Source organism: Berghia stephanieae, chromosome 3 (assembly GCF_034508935.2).
Source record: "Berghia stephanieae isolate SIO BIC M18660-M18661 chromosome 3, UCSD_Bste_1.3, whole genome shotgun sequence".
NCBI lineage: Eukaryota > Metazoa > Mollusca > Gastropoda > Nudibranchia > Aeolidiidae > Berghia > Berghia stephanieae.
The window spans coordinates 59,549,917-59,567,565 of record NC_088362.1 but is presented as its reverse complement, the minus strand read 5'-3'; the positions used below and the strand labels follow the sequence as shown (position 1 = coordinate 59,567,565).

General features: G+C 35.2%; 1 protein-coding gene across 3 annotated transcripts; it reads right to left on the bottom strand.

Annotated features, from left to right (window-relative positions):
* Positions 1-2,327: 2,327 nt before the first annotated feature.
* LOC144968093 (uncharacterized) lies at positions 2,328-11,181 on the bottom strand. Of its 3 annotated transcripts, none has more exons than XR_013644519.1 (8): positions 11,085-11,133; positions 10,435-10,598; positions 9,442-9,523; positions 6,868-6,946; positions 6,390-6,530; positions 5,764-5,937; positions 4,581-4,684; positions 2,328-3,810 (listed from the first exon to the last, which is right to left on the bottom strand). XR_013644519.1 is itself a non-coding variant. In XM_078906085.1 (8 exons), exons 1-8 carry the CDS (start codon positions 11,142-11,144, stop codon positions 3,734-3,736), a joined length of 855 nt encoding a protein of 284 aa, XP_078762211.1. In that variant the 5' UTR covers positions 11,145-11,181; the 3' UTR covers positions 2,328-3,733. The 3 variants fall into 3 exon arrangements, 2 of the variants coding, with proteins under 2 accessions (XP_078762211.1, XP_078762210.1); XM_078906085.1 differs by having other exon boundaries at positions 4,581-4,658; positions 11,085-11,181; XM_078906084.1 differs by having other exon boundaries at positions 4,581-4,658; positions 10,435-10,612; positions 11,098-11,114.
* Positions 11,182-17,649: the final 6,468 nt, after the last annotated feature.

The following is a 17,649-nucleotide window of genomic DNA, read 5'->3' as shown; positions in this document are numbered from 1 at the left end:
GGTCTTATTTAATTTTTTATATTTAAATGAAGATGGAATGCTTTTTGTGCATCTTTGAGCTCTTCTTTTCCCCTATGATGCGTCATTGTGATTTCTTTCCCTGTTGTAGCTTTGTGTTCTTGTCCTGGAATGAAATTACCTGAAGGGATAGGTCAATTGCATAATTGCTCTTTAATTTTGTTTATTGTAAGTCATTTCATTTGAATGCATCGCTCTAAATCTAAACCTGTGAATGTTTGTGTGTGATGATAAGATTGCTCTTGTTTTCACATCTACGTCCTATCTGAACTTTTTGTTTGTGTGTGACCCGTTTTGTTTTTATGTTTTTAAAGGTTTTACGTCGCTTGTGACACATTTAGGCTATGTGGTCTAGTGGTATGACACTCACTTTCGGATCGGAAGGTCCTGGGTTCGAGCCTCGCGCTCGGCGCATAGTTGAGTCCTTGGAAAAGGCTCTTTACTCACATTCTCTCACCGTACTCAGGTGTAAAATGAGTACCTGGTCGTTAACAGAGTTGTCTTTGTCCGAAAAATTGTAATATCGCCTAACAGGCGTCATGTCCCGTCCTACATGTTAAATGTTGCTGTTGACCAGGGACCCCTTGTAAAGCGCTTTGAGCACATTTAGTGGATATTGCGCTATATAAAGCTCAATTTTAAAAAAATTTAATTTCAGACACAGTAAATAGGAACAAAATGTAGTAGTTTAGAAGTTAAAAGATTTACATTTAAAACCACCTAAGACAAGTGGAATTGGTTCAAATAGTTGAATAGGGAACAGATGTAGATTCCAATTCCAAACGCATACCACCATCAGTGGTCAAAACCATTAAAACAAAGTAATCCCATTCCAAGACAAAGAACAGAAACACAGGATAGAAGACAGAGTGACCTCTGTCCACCATGGGTGGTCAAAGACCCATCAGATTTTTGCTCTTTGTTTGAAAGGGTTTTACGGCCCTTGCAACACATTTAGTCTATGTCAGCGCCAGTAAAAAGGAAGAAAATGGGATAAATAGTCAAAAAGTTATAGAATTACAATTGAAGCGCCCAAGATAAGTAAGACAAACTGGAATAACTGGTTCAAATAGGGAACAGATGTAGATTCCCAGTGCATACCGCCAAAGTAACTTAGTTTGAGATCACCTGAAAATCTCAATTGAGACACCAACACAGGATCCAAATAAGATGAATACACTCAAATGTTTATATTCCAAAACAAAATATAGCTGTCAGTACATAACAGAGAGATGATTCACAAGGAAAAATGTAATCACCTCCCCAAGCTAGCTGTTTTGTTTTTAAGGGTTTTACGGCACTTGCAACGCATTTAGGTCATATCAGCGCCAGTAAAAAGGAAGAAAATGGGAGAGTAAAAAGATCTAGACTTACAATTAAAGCACCTAAGAAAAGGTAAGAGAAAGGGGAATTGGTTTAAATAGGAAACAGATGTAGATTCCAAGAGCACACTATCAAAGTACTTAGTTTGAGATCACTAAAAGACTCATCCAGACACAAGCACAGGTCCCCACTAAGTTTCACTAAGAGTAAGAGAAATACACTCAAATGTGTTACAAATCATATATAATATAAAGAAAACATAATACAGTGCATAACAGAGAGATGATTTACAAGGAAAAAAATATCATCTCCCAAAACTATACATTTGACAGTTTCCCCTCTCAGCCCCCAGGGCCAGGACAAAACCAAGTAATCTCATTCCAAGACAAAGAGTGAGTTGGAAGACAGATATAAGGGGATAGAAATAGAAGACAGTAAGTGCCTCCCTGCCCACTATGGGAGCCGGGAACCCCACCCAGATATAGGGGGATAAAAGACGCAGTAAGTACCTCCCTGCCCACTAAGGGAGTACTTGGGGATAGATGACACAGCAAGTGACCTCCCTAGGAGAAAAAAAGACAAACTTAAGCTTTTATATAGCGCAATATCCATTAAATGTGCTCAAAGTGCTTTTCAAAGGGTCCCTGACCATCAGCAACAACCCTCTCAACAGGTACTTAGTTACAACGAGACAAGGCGCCTGTTAGGCAATATTAAATATTTTTCAGACAGAGACAATTGATTTTTTCACGTGTTTTGGTGAAATTTGACGATTTTTTCGAACTTCCGCGCTGTAAACGATCAGGTACTCACTTTACACCTGAGTACGGCGAGAGGACGTGAGTAAAGAGCCTTTTCCAAGGACTCAACTATGCGCCAAGGCCTCAGATATTGAGAAATAAGAAATGGAGCTGAGAAGATAAAAATAATCATTATGAAACCACAAAAACAACAACAAAAATAATAAAAACCTCCAAAATAATTAGTCTCTTTGTCTTAAAAGTTTATTCCCTCACTCATGCATGTAATCATCATCAACACATCACATCGTCCATGCTAATCAACACATTATGTTACAATATAATCACAACATTCTTTCATTCATATCATCAACACCAGCTTACCACAACACATTTCAAATCATAAAATTATTTACAAGTTGTATGGCTTGACCCGTCACTTTAAAATTAACATAACAATCAAGAACCGTTTAAGAAAACTGCAAAAATGACATCATCCGATGAAAATCAGGCCTAATATTCACACGGAAAAACTCGCAACAGAAGACTTGTCAAATATAACTGTTACTAAAAGAGGGAAATCGAAAGATGGAAAGAGTTTTTAAAAATAAAGGTTTAGCAAGGAGAAGAGAAAAAAAAATATATATATAACAAAACACATATCTCACCAGGAATGAAAGAGTATAAGACTGTTAACAACTTTATACACAGTATTAACATTTGATACCTATTCACAGAATAGATTGAATATAGACCCGCCTACTTGACACCTTAGAAAATAATAGTAATTCAGGCTTAAAAAATAGCAGCCACTACAATTTAACATTAAAACTCACAAATTGGCTTGCAGAAAGGTTACATTATAACTATAACGCTCAAAAGTTCTTAAATATATGTTACAGTGAATGACATTATCAGTCCGATGGTGAAAAGGTGCGACCTGAGGTATTGCCAAGTTTTAGAAGGTCAATTTTTATCAAAAATGAGAACTTGTATAAATGATTAAATCAAACCTTTTCGTACATCTTCGGGGAAATATCGAAGCTTAATTTCACTTCTAAATATTCTTTGCAGCTAGTCAAGTTGAAAAAGTATGAAATTTGAGAAAAGTAACTGGATACCTTTCCCATATACATCTCACCATAACTTCATGAAAAATCACCCATATTTACTTCAAACAAAGATTAAAATGATCTGGGGACCATATTCTCTCAGAAAATGCAAAACAAATACAAATCCAAATTTTTTCCCTTCTGACTGATTATGTCACGCACTGACATATATAAGCTCTGATACCAAACTACCCTGGACAAAAATAATTTAATGAAATTATACTTTAAAGACTCATTTGGAACCAAAAATATTATCTTAGCAGCAAACTTTTCAATGAAATAAAATGGGACCTCCTAAAAAGCGCACCACCGTCATAACCCAAAATGGCAGTATGTTTGAACTACTGTAACATATAATCTAGATTTAGAGCTATACTCTCAATTTGTTGATTCCTTGTTTTAAATTACTAGTACAAAAAATCATAATACTGCGACCTGAATGTTTTCGTCTTTCTCTCCAGATCGCCAAATCAGGACAGCTGGCCGCTATGTAGTATTATAAGGTCTACTCATTTGTTGAAGCAGTAGGCAGGTTTATGATTAGGATGAAGACTTTGCCTTCTTTGATGGCGGTTCTTCTGGAGAAGATGCTTTATCATTCTCCGGGGACGCTGGTTCTGAGGGTGAAGAAACCATTAAAAATAGAATTAAAATTCATGTACATGTAATTAAGAGAACCTGGAAAAAAACCTCAAGTTTGAGCTTTTATATAGTGCAATATTCACTTAAAAATGCTCGAAGCTCTTTACAAGGGGTCCCTGATCAACAGCAACACTTAACATGTAGGACATGTTATGACGCCCGTTAGGCAATATTACAATTACATTCGCCGAGCGAGGCTCGAACCCAAGACCGTCTGATCGGAAAGCGAGTGTTATACCAAGACAACATAATCGTAAGAGAAAAGTTGGAATTAATCAGCCCCATCCCTGCCAACAACGCTTGGTGACAATAAGAACTGATATTGGGCCCTATAATTTTACTATATGAGTGCTGAATTTATGCAGACTCCACTGTACAATTGAAATTGGGACAAAAAGAGACATGTTTGGGCACTCGCTTTAAATTTTGTCTATCCATAACAGGGAATAACTTCAAAATAGGAGGGCATAATAAAATGGCTAAGGGTTACAACTCAGACGGTTCAATTTATAAACCCAGTTATGTCCCTTTCCCCCCTTTTTATAATTATATATTAACAGTATACTTTGCTTTTTTAACGTTTAAGGATTAAATCATTTTTCCCTCTTCAAATTGTAATAAGTCGCCCCACCAGCAAGGCTGATATAGTCAATTAAACCATACATGTATACTCTTGCTCTGAACAAACCTTGACTTGAAAAATAATAAAAGCAAATAAAACTAGACAGAACATTTCATCACTTACCATCTGGTTGTGATTGGTCTGTCTTTGGGTCATCTTTGTTTCCCCCCTCCTGTTCTTCATCCCCCACCATACTCATAGCTGAGGATAATAAAAGCGAAAAGAATCTAAATTGGGGAAATTGCAGAGTAACAGTTCAAATTTCATCACTCATTTCAGTATGTATAAACCAGCGTGTCAATATCAAATAGTTATGGAAATTTGGCTATTGTTTTATATATTCACGAATTCAACTGCACTTACAGTACAGCACTTCTTGGTAATTTCAGCACCCGAAAAGAGAAGACAGTGAGTGAGGTTTACAAGAGACTCAACTATAAGGTCGGGAGCATTCAATAACAAGCACCCAAGAAAACTAAGATAAAAGAGGACTAATTCAAACAGAGAATAGAAGTGGATCCAAATCCAAAAGCAATCCTTCTCTGTGACTAAAATAAACTCAAAAATGATCCATTATGAATCTGGGACAGGCTCTTATATTGGGATACAAAATCATTTGCATACACAGGAAAGAAATGATTTTTAAGGGAAAAAAAAAAAAGAAAGATAGCCCAAAGACATCCCCATTCGTCTGCCTCCATCCAAACAGGGGAGGATGACTAGGATTAAATTATCAATGCGAGATGGAAACCAAAAAAAATCAATTGAATAAATAGGTTGTAAAAACATGGTAGTAACATGCTGGTTTACACAATAATTCATGTATTCAGAGCATAACTTAATATGAAAATGTCAATTAAAAAAGAAACACTTGGTTCTGATCTCTGGGCCCTTTCCTCACATTCAGGTGTAAGATTCTCTGTAAAACTGTCTACAGGCACAAACAAGACAAAAAATATCCAAAAACTGTTTTGAGACTGTTTCCCTCCCAGCCAGGGTATCTGGTCAGGGCCAGGACAAAACCAAGTGATCTCATCCCAAGACAAAGACAGAAAGCATGTTGGAAAACAGATATCGGGGTATAGAATACACAGTAAGTGGCTCCCTGCCCAATACGGGAGCTTCATCATCCGACAAAGCCATGAAAAACATGGTCATCATTAGACTATGTTGTTCCACAATGACCTCTACACTATCTTAATCTTAAAGTAATGAAAATTCAGATCATGTTAACTGATTAGAGATTTTTATTCTCATTCATAAATTAAAATACAAAACACAGCGATGACATGATAATGATACTCACCAACTCTCATGCCTGGGTCAGCATCGTTGCTGTCATGAGAAAATTCATTATGATCTCCTTGTTCACTCATACCACTGTTTTCTGGAAAGGACATATTGGAGTCCTCGTTCAGATTCTCAGAGCCAAAGGATCCTATAGATTGCTGGGTATTTTCTTCTGAGTATACAACCGAATCTGAAAAAAAGAATGAACATGATATATGAAAAACCAAATTGTACGTAACATAACCTTGAATAATTTCAAGGCATCTGCAAAGCCCCTTACATTGATCAAAATTAAAACATAAAAAAATTTATTTTTAAAAAATAAACAATCATAATTAAATCTAAATAACAGTGTGAGAAGGCTTTGTTTATGTGTGAATGAACAACATGCAAGGTGCTCTGAGAAATGACAAACTTATAAAACCACCAGGGCTCACCAGTCGACCAATCTCCTCTCTCATTGACTAACAATTCTTTTCTTGCTGTTGTTGTTGTAAGCAAGTAACACTTATAAACAAGGAAAAAAATTAATGAGGAATGAAAAAAAAAAAACCCACTCAAAAATTAAATACCACGAATACTAGAAAATAAGGAAATGTCTGTATCAAGTAAACAGATATATAGAAGTTCATAAAAACATACTTTGACTGTTGGTGACTGTTCCATTTTTTGGTTTCTCTGTGTTATGCGTCTTTGATGACGGAGAACTGGTATTTGACATATTGGTATTGTTGCTGGTGGAATCGGCAGGAGAATTGGCCCTTGGCAATCCATTTGTTTCAGCTGTTTAAATAAAGAAAAACAATATAAATTTGGAAATTTAAAATGTCTCAAAATGAAAGCATTATGATTATTATCCTTAAAATTACAATGGTCACTGGATATCAAAATCCTTAGGATCAAGAACAGACCTTTCAATCATTATAATAAAAATTAATGTCATTTACAAAAATATTATATATTTGACATCGAATAAGACAGAACAATTGGAAGAAAATTCATTAAGTACCAAGCAAAATATAATGTTAAATTATAAAGGGATAAAGTCTAGCCTGCTGGCACTCCTCCAATACAATAGATTATTACAATGAATGAGAAGACGCAACGCTTGTAAACTTACCATTGTAGAGTTCACGTTCTCTTTCAACCCTTGCCTTGGAATAGGTTTTGGTCTTGACACCAGGAATCTTTCGTAGAGCCTTCAGAATAGATTTTTTTTAAAGATTCAAAATTCGATCACTATAAGGCAGCATTCACATTTAACAATCAGTAAATAGAAACCTTTTGTCATAGACTGCATTGAAATCCAATTTGACCTGTATGCAATCTCAAACTGATCATTGTTGTTGTTTTTAAAGGTTTTACTGCGCTTGAAATACAGTTAGGTTATATCAGCGCCAGTAAAAAGGAAGAAAATGGGATAGTAAAAAAATTCTAGAATTACAATTAAAGCACCCAAGAGAAAGTAAAACAAAGGGGAACTGGGAACAAATAGGGATCAGATGTAGATTCCAAGAGCACACCACCAATGTACTTAGTTTGAGATCACCTATAAGTCTCATCCGGACACAAGCACAAAATCCAACAAAGAAGAATAATACACTCACATGATTACATTATACATTCAAAATAACAAAAATACAATATAATATATAACAGAGAGATGATTTACAAGGGAAAAAAATATCATCTCCCAAAACAATAACTATAACTAAGCATTCGACTGTTTCCTTCCAAGCCAAGATTCTGGCCAGGGCCAGGACAAAACCAAGTAATCTCATTCCAAGACAAAGACAGAAAGCATGTTGGAAAACAGATATAAGGGGATAGAAGACACAGTATGTACCCTCCCTGCCCACTTTTACCTTTACCGATGTTCCATGTCGGACACGACGTTGGAGATCATGGTTCGCCAGCTCTCTCTCTCATCTGCGAGTTTCGCACATTGATTTATGGGGCTTCCTACGTACGCTGCGACATTTCCAAGTCAACTTGTCCTTCGTCCTCGACCACACTTGCCTTCTATCTTTCCCTCTGCAATGGACTTCTGTAGTGAGTCGTGCCTTCTGATGTGGCCGAAATATCGGGTTATCCTCTTTCTAATAGTTGAAATGATCGTTGTTGATGTTATTCCTAAAGTTTGGAGTACTTGATGATTTGTTTTCTTTTCCTTCCAGGATACCCTTGCAATTCTTCTATAGGTCCACATCTCAAATGCTCTGAGTTTCTTTTCTAGTGTCTTTGTCAGAGACCATGTTTCACATCCATAAAGTAAGGTTGACCAAATGTAGCATTTTGCCAGACGTGTTTTTGTGGTAAGTGATAGGTCGTGGGATGTGATTAGGGAATGCATTTTTGAAAATTTACTCTTGGCCAATGCAATTCGTCTGATGATTTCTGCATCGGATTTTCCATCTTCTGTCAATAATGCTCCTAGATATTGGAATGACTTTACTTGCTCTATGATCTTTCCATCTATTTTAATTGATATTTTCCCATTGTTTTTTCTCTTGCTAAATAGCATTGTCTTTGTTTTTTTCACATTCAAGAGCAGGCCAAACTTTTCACTTTCAGTTTTGACTATATCTACAATGGCTTGTAGATCTTGTCCAGTTTCTGCTATACGCACTGTATCAGCATAGCGGAGATTATTAATATTCACTACCCTGACATTAAGACCAGGCAGGTGTTCCATGTTCCTGAATATTATGTCTGTGTATAGGTTGAATAATGCTGGGGATAATACACATCCTTGACGTACTCCTCTTTGAATGGTTAGGGGCTCAGAAATATCGTTGTTGTTTCTGATTTTTGTTACCTGTTGCCAGTACAGGTTTGATATTACAGCAATGTCGTTATCATCTATGTCGGTGGTTCTGAGACTTTCTATCAACTCCTTGTGTTTAACGGTGTCAAAGGCTTTTGAATAATCAATGAAGCAGGCATATATATCTTATTGAGTATCTATATAGTTTTCTATGAGCATTAAAAGATTGAAAATGCCCACTATGGGAGACGTATTGATTGGATTTCATTTTTATTCTTATTATAACTCAGAACGATCGTAAAATAAAAGGTAATGCAGCAAAGACCAGTTTGAATCCATATTATGGATTTGATATTATATATAGAATTTGCACAGAACATGTTGCATTTCCAATCATTGTTTTGCTTGTTTCATTAGATCGAGATTGATCAAATTCATGCATGTCACTTTTGCATTGTAGCACAGGAACAACTACAAAAGACGACTAATTTCTACGTCATGGCACAAGACCGAAGGGCCAGAGCTCAGGTGGTCGCAGGTTTGGATAAGTAAGTAAGTAAGCAAGCATAGTAGCATTAGCTCTTTCAGCCCTGAGGCTATTGCTATATTCGCATTTCCGTCGCAAAATGGCTGATACCTGATTGAGACAGCATGAGAAGACAAGCTAAGACAAAGCGACATTTACATTCGACGCAAAATCTCAAAATACCCCCATAGGGCCAACTGAATGTTCTGATGAAAGAAATGATACCATTGGTTCAATTTATAGTACTTTTGTAGAAAGTAGGATTGGATTACAATATTATTTTTGCCTTTCAAGACAGGCGGCACTGTGCAGCCATTGGCCAGTAGAACAGATTCTGCTCTGGCCACACAGTGCGGCCAATGGCGCTGAGAGAGTTAAGACAATTAATATCAAATACTAACCCCTGGATTTTCCTGAGCGGTTACTGGCACCCACTTCAATATTGTGACTGAAGTATCTCCAAGTGTAACCCATTTCTTTTCCCTGTAAAAATCAGAAAACCAATACCAAATCACTAAATCGGTAGAATTTAACAATATTGATATGTCAATAAAATATATCAGGTATAGTATATACTATTATGCGTTTTTACAAAAATGTTTATCTAATGATGTTTTGCAATATAGTGCGCCTAGAGCTGTTTTGTCAATGGGATTGGGACCTAGTAGTAGTAGTAGTAGTAGTTAGTAGTATCTAGTAGTAGTGATAGTATTAGTATCTAGTAATAGTGACAAGACCAGGAAAAAAAGAAGAAAGACCTGATTGAGGAGGGAAGGGTGATGTTCATGACATGGTGATGATGAAATATTTCATAAACTAAGGTCTCCCGTCTGCACTCTCTGTAACCGTTAATGTTCAGACTAGAATGTGTCTAATTCTAATTAATCTACTAAATTAAATAGATAGAAAAAATATTGAATTGGGGATTCATGGATTCAATCTAATCGGATCAAAAACATAGCATAAGCAATACATCAGAATATTTTTGTCTAAACTCTAAAACTAAATGTATCTAGTCTTTTTGAAAATAATGTTGTCTTTTTACTATAATTTCGCGGACAAGAAAACATGCCCTCGTCATTTTCATTCGATTCAGTCTAGATAGTCATAGTCATAGTCATAGGTCTAGTTTGTAGCCCCGGCCTCAGCCCATGAGAAAGGATACATTGGACTTGAATACGTTATTGAAACAAGAGTGATCAATAGTAATCTGACACACCCCCAGGCCCAGGTTAACGGCACCGGTCTCTATCTCTGAACATTACGACTAAGAAAACTGACAACTGAGGTAAACGCGACAACAGAGAGAACATGAACAGAGTGCCTTCCTTTCCTATTTCATACAGTATAAACTACGAAACAAGCAGTATCTAGACAAAGAAAAATTCACTCACCACTTTCGAACTTTATCGATTGCATTTATCACTCGCTTGATGTCCTCTTTCGCCCGACTACGGGTTTCGGCTCTTCCTGACCGCGACAACATGAGGAAATATTTCTTTTGTATCGTAATCAGCGGGTAAAGCAGTGGTGCCTTGAAAAGCCGAGGGCAGGAGAGCTGACAGATGTAACAGGGTTGCCAGATTATTTTTCAACAAAATGCCAGGGGAAGACTCAAAAAATGCCAAAACACTCAAAAAGATGCCAAAGTCTGTTGACTCCCACCCCCACTAAGAAAACTACTCACTTTTGATAGACAATTTACTATCATATCCTGGTGGCTTGCGTGTTTTCTTTTCTTTTTCTTTTATTTTTTTGAATTATACTAAATTTCCTGTTGGGGTAATTATTTACCTACTGACTACTAAGTGGAGTGCTAAACCACTACACCACGGTTGGATTTTAAGAATGAAAAAGAAATGTGAAGATGTTTGTTTTTACGCGTTTAGAAATAATTAAGAAAAGGTGTCATTTGAAGTGTAATATACAAGAAAAGAAAATGCCAAATGAAAATGCCAAATGCCAAATGATTTTTCTAATGCCAAACGGTTTTCAAAAATGCCAGATTTTTGGAATCTGGCATTTAAAATGCCAAACTGGCAACCCTGAGATGTAACCGTGGATAAAAATAGATTTTTACACGACCCTTTTTTTCTTTAGTCATGAAACCCGGATGCTTGTTCTATGGTATTGAAGATCACATGACTTGGGCGCTCCTTTCAATCTTCGTGTCTTTTCTTTGTACCAACTCGTTCTAAATCGATCGATGCACAAGCGATATCTTTAACGATACTGTTCTCACTTTTAAGTTGATTTTCTTTCTAATGTCTCAATTCATTTTTTTCACATCTAGAATGCTTGGATGGGATAAGATAAATTAAATATTGTGGACCTTCAGTGATATATATATATAATTTTTAAGCAGACGTCGTTTAAAGAAATTAATAGAATATCGAATGAACATCGATATCTCTGTAAACACGCAAACTCTCATCATCCTTGCATCGTAAGCACAAATGGTTCAATCAACGAAGATTCAGAATAGCCAGACTGTCTTCGTTTAGAATGCCAAAATAATTTGAGTGACTAATGACTTTTATGAAACGCTATAATAATAATAATAATAATAATAATAATAATAATAATAATAATAATAATAATAATAATAATAATAATAATAATAATAATAATAATAATAATAATAATAATAATAATAATAATAACAATAATAATAACACTTTATTCATCCAAAAAATATGGAAATTCGTTTACAGAAGTGGCATGCATAAAAATGTATAAACACAAAGTTGAGAATCTATGGCGACAATATATATATATATATATATATATATATATATATATATATATATATATATATATATATATATATATATATATATATATATGATATTATATATATGCAAATGCACAAAGATGTAAAGAAAATATATACAACCAAGAACCAATAGCGACACATTATATATTAATTTGATAAATTGAGATAAATAATTATATGGATAAACCATACCCCTGGCCTCTAGTCCGAACTTGTGTGTGTGTATATTTAAAAAATAGTATTTAATTTAAATCACAGTTGGGCGTTAAAAATTCGAATACCCTGTGGCAAAAATGAATTAAGGTGACGTGTTGTCATTGTTTTTATAGATATGAGGCGAAATAAAATAAACAAACATACACAAATATATATTTACAAGATTTATTTCGTTTAATCGTTGTAATGCTAATTTGAATAACTTTTAACAGGCATTTTCTCTCTTAATTTTTCTCCATATAGGTTGTGTTGTCACGCAAAGAAAATTGTGATTATTTTATCTCTGGATGGATATGTTTCTCTAATCTTTTTATATGAAAACAATGATAGATAAGTCAATGTTATCCATTAGTCATTTGCACGATTAGCTCAAAGAAATAAATAATTTTGGGATTTGGCATTAAAAGTGCCAACTGGTAATTGTTCTAAACTCGTTTGGTCGGTCAACGTTGGCAGTAAACAATCGCGGCGCATGCTTGGGCGACTCGTGGGATCGATTGTAAAGGCACTGGGGAAAGGGATGAGATAGAAGGTTGCCTGTGTGAACTAGGCGAGGGTTTGCTACACAGCCGTTAGGCCACAGTTGATTCTCTGTTGAAAATGAATACGAGTAGGGGTTTTAGTGGAGCTCTGAAGCTGTGGCCACCTGAGCGTCATGTGTTTGCTTGCTTAGTGTGTTGCGATAATCGCTTTGCAAGTTTTCATTTCTAGTCTCGTTATTCGAGAGCTCGGTATATTGGGAATAATTTATTAGATAATTTCGCGATTTACACCTATCATATTTTGCTACAGATAATGTCACCTTTTAATGTCAAAGAGCTATAATTACCAAATACAATTAATCCTTTTAACTGGATATGATATTGTATTATTGAGCGTAATAATACTAGTGTGAAGTGCTCGGAAAGAACAGAGTCTGTGAAGGCAAAAAAAATCTTGACAAATCTCTCATTGTTAATCATTATATCGGGGGTTGGGCTTTTTCGATGTTTTTTGGGTTTTTTTTTTGTTGTTGTTGTTGTTTTGTATTGTTTTTTGGTTTTTTTTTGTGTGTGTGTGTGTTTTGTTTATTTCCTTTATCATTTAAAGCACAACAACAATTTATGCAGACGCCGAATTGTCAATTTCAAAGCAAAAACTAACGCGATACTCTGCATTTCTGCGTGGAAATGGACACAGCGATAAAAACCCCAACATTTCCTATTAAAACTAAAAGGACTTTGGCTCTATGATCTTATAGAATCAAACTGTTGACAATTGAGTTGACAGATGACAACATCCGATGAATTGAACAACTGTTGAATAACAATATAATCAACGACCGATCATGGCATTACCATTTGTCTGACCATCTTTCATTTGAAAAGTTACACGGGGTATCTGAACCTCGTTTCATCAACAAAGATATATTATTATTATTATTATTATTATTATTATTATTATTATTATTATTATTATTATTATTATTATTATTATTATTATTATTATTATTATTATTATTATTATTATTATTTCTCAAAATATAGTTACACTTTCGCCTGATTTTCACTCTCCCAAATTAACTCTCACTACTTCAGGAACAGCCACCCCTTGTTGAACGCTGGCATCATCTAAAGGTTCCTATCTCCTTCAAGTGAAAAATGACAATCCTGTGTTTTAAAAATCCCAAATTATAAAAATGAAATATGATAAATGTATCATATGTTAGATTGAATTAATCCTTTAATAAAAAAAAAAGTTGAACATATTAGTGCAATTATTGATATTTAAAGCTAGAGCTGCTTGACAATCGAAATCAGGATTATCAAAAGGTTCACCGACATCTACTGGAAAACCGGGAAAATTTTGTAAATTGGGACGAATAATATTTCCCGTTCTCAAGGTTCTTTGTTGAAACTCGCGAATGCCCGTTGTTTTGACGTTCGTTCCCCTACCATTTCCTCTCTTTGACGAAATCTGTCTCTGTGTGCTTTCGCATTTAGATTAGTTGATTGGTTTTTCCAAGAAAATCCTCTTTTATCTTGAACTGCATGAACTGTAATAGTAATAGGTCACTAAAATGACCGCACGATGTACTTCATGGCATGGCATTCAATATTCAATTCAGTCACTGACAATGTGAAGTGATGACTATAAATCAGAATACGAGCATCAAATACACTGTCTCCCAATTTAATATTTCACCACCTTAGAGCAGCTTTTTAAAAATTAAGTTACTCTTTAATATTTAATGTCAAATTCACTGATAATACTCAGAGAGATGCTTAAGGTGGGAGGAGGGGGGGGGGGGGGCTTTTCAAAAAAGAAAATTAATTACCTATATTGGGCGAATTTAATAATTCTGCATCGTCATTATAGGTTTAAAAAAAAAATAAAAAAACCAATACATTTCGTGAGAAAAACAATGCATTATTTGTGCTGAGACTTATTTTGCGTCCTGACATAAAAAAGTATAACAATCTTGAGGCATATTTCCCACAAAAACTAATGAAGGAATAACTTCCATATTCTTTCCTATTTTCAACATTGTATCATTTTGTGTCATCATAGAGAGATTTTACAGTTTTAGATTATGAGATTGTAAAGTTGCGAATCAAAATTTTATGGCAATATCGATGTGAAAAAAAATTATAATTTCGATTATAAATAAAAATACGCATACTATTACTGTATCAAAAATATCTAGGGGAAATATCTATATTGTGATATAAGACATCATCTCTGTGATAACTGTGAACATTTTCAGACAATTTCATGGAATATATTCTGAGAAATGTTTGACACAGTTTCCCATACCCCTGGAAAAATGACATAAAATGAGAAAATGGCAAAATGGTTTTCCTTTTTTCACACTTTTCCCTACCCTTTTCGACTGTGTTTTTTCGTGCATTTACTCTTGTGGATTTTGAGAAATTGTGTTTCAATAATATTATCTCTAAGATAATAAATAAAATATCGTTTTCAACCAAAATCTCTAAATCATTTTTTGAAGGATTTTCCTAATAATTAGACCAATGTTAAAAAGTAAATCAAGACATATTTCTTTAAAAAGCTTATCTATACCTTAATAATGTTATTTGTAGTCTACCTATACGTAATGAATAGATCACATGTATATGAACGATAATAATGGTGGTGATAAGGACGACGACGACTACGATAATGATGATGATGATGATGATGATGATGATGATGATGATGATGATGATGATGATGATGATGATGAAAACAATCATTATTATTGTGGGGAAGTTGACATCACTTTGCATTGTTTACAAACAATAGAATGAGGAAGTTGACATCACTCTGCATTGTTTACAAACAATAGAATGAAGAAGTTGACATCACTGTATTGTTTACAAACAATAGATTGAGGAAGTTGGCATCACTCTGATTTTTAAAATTGTTTTTCGACCGCGAGTTGTGTGAGTAGTTCTCACTAGATTTGTTCAATAAGACAATAAACGTTGAAGGTTACATTTGAAAAATGATAAGCCATCGTTGGTTACACGTAGTTTTTGAGATGGTGTACCATTGATCAAGCATGTAGAACTAGAGAGTATTTTACATAAACCCATGCCTTCGATGGTATAACCGTGTAGTTTGCTTAGTTTAGCATTAACTGCCCGACTGTCCGAGGGGCGTGGTTATGTTTCCTTCCACTAGGGGTCTATCATCAACATCACCAGTCCTTCAGAGGACTAATACGAGTAATGAATAGATAGGAAAGATAGAAGGTAAAAAGAGTAAAGGTAGAAACAAGAAAAACATATTTGAATAGTTTGAAAAGCTGGGTGACAAAGAAAGAGAAGAGTAATATTAGTTTTCTCAGGTTATCTGATCAGAGAGATGAATGACTTACCGCCATGATCACCGATGTCTGGCACAGACTTGGTACTTGAAGAAGAATAAGTATACGCTTGGCTAAGAAGCTCACAACATTGCCATCCGGAAATATAACGAACCAACACACAAAACTATGTGTAACCTTACACGTTTATAGTCTGGTTGATGGTTAGTTTAGTGAGAATTACTCTTAAACGCGGATGGAACTCCCCCCCCCCCCCCCCAAAAAAAAAAAAAAAAAAAAAAAAAGCAGTAACAAAGACACGAGTGACGTCAACTTCATTCTATCCATAGGTTCCATAATATTGAATCACAAAGTGGCATAACTATTTTAGAAGCAGGATGGGTATGCAGATCCTTAGGATTACGGACGTAAAAGAGCGAAGATGGGTGATCTTTATTGACGACTAGTAAATTATATTTAGATTATAAAAAAAAAAAGATGCCATCACTTTAAAACCAGAAGATCAATTACACAAGGTATGTATTAAGTCCTCCGGAAGAGTGGTTTTACACTTCCAATGAGATTGGAACCAGTTTTTGACATCACACCTGTGTTCCATATTGTTACATAATGTAGACTTTAAGTTATCATATTTTCTGCATCGGTGTAACCCCCCCCCCCCCTCTTCAAAAACAAAACAAAAACAAAAAAAGCGACTCCAACAAAAACGGTGGTACTCCAGTGTCATTAGGCCCATGGAGCCGGCTTTATCCCTATCTCTATAGGTTGAACGAAATTGACGTCATTCAGCTCTTTGTTATTGTTTTTAGCCAGTCATTTTTGTGAGTAGTTCTCACTAAACTGTATTAACCAGACTATAAATAGTATGCAGATGACGTCACTCAGCCTTGTTATTGTTTTGCCATCCGCTTTGAGTTGTTCTCACTAAACTGTATTAACCAGACTATAAAGTTCATGGTTACACAGAGTTTGTGTGTTGGTCCGTTATACTTCCGGATGGCAATGTTGTGAACTCCTTGGCCAAGCGCATTCTATCTATAAGCGTTTAAGGTTACTCATAGTTTTGTTTTCCGGAACGTTATATCAGACTGGCGAATGTTGTGAGGTTTTAACTGCACGCATAGCATGAATACCGTGAAAAGGACAATAGTGTGCCACCCATTTGAAATGACGTTAGTCTATCGAAAAGTACTTACTACCAGATCTAACAGGCTCAGCCACCCAAACACTGCTGGGTGGGTGGGGGTCAGAAAAAAAATCTCGACTTCACCCGGGATCGATCTCGGTCCCTATGCGTGTCGGGCGAGTGCTTTACCAGCTATGATTATTTCCTCGGGCTATAGATAGTATGCGCTTGGCTAAGAAGCTCACAACATTGCCATCTGGCAGTATAACGGACCAACACACAAAACTATGTGTAACCACGAACTTTTATAGTCTGGATAATACAGTTAAGTGAGCATTACTCATAAACATGCATGACCAAAAAAAAAAAAAAAAAAACAATAACAAAAACCCGAGTGACGTCAACTTCCCGCACACACATCCCTTATCTCGATCTTCTTATAAATGAGAAAACAAAACAAAGGGTCATTCAAAAATAAATAAATATAATAACAGAACACGCAAGACTGATATTAAAGAGAGATAATTAGTGATTTGTTTACAGAGTTCCTTCCTATGAAGACAATTCTTTGTTGAAGTTTTTCTTTTTTTAAACAAGGGAAATCACCAGTAATAATTTCAAAATAACGCCAAAACAATTGGATGATTTCCCTTGAAAATGGGGTGGCTGACAATGAATGG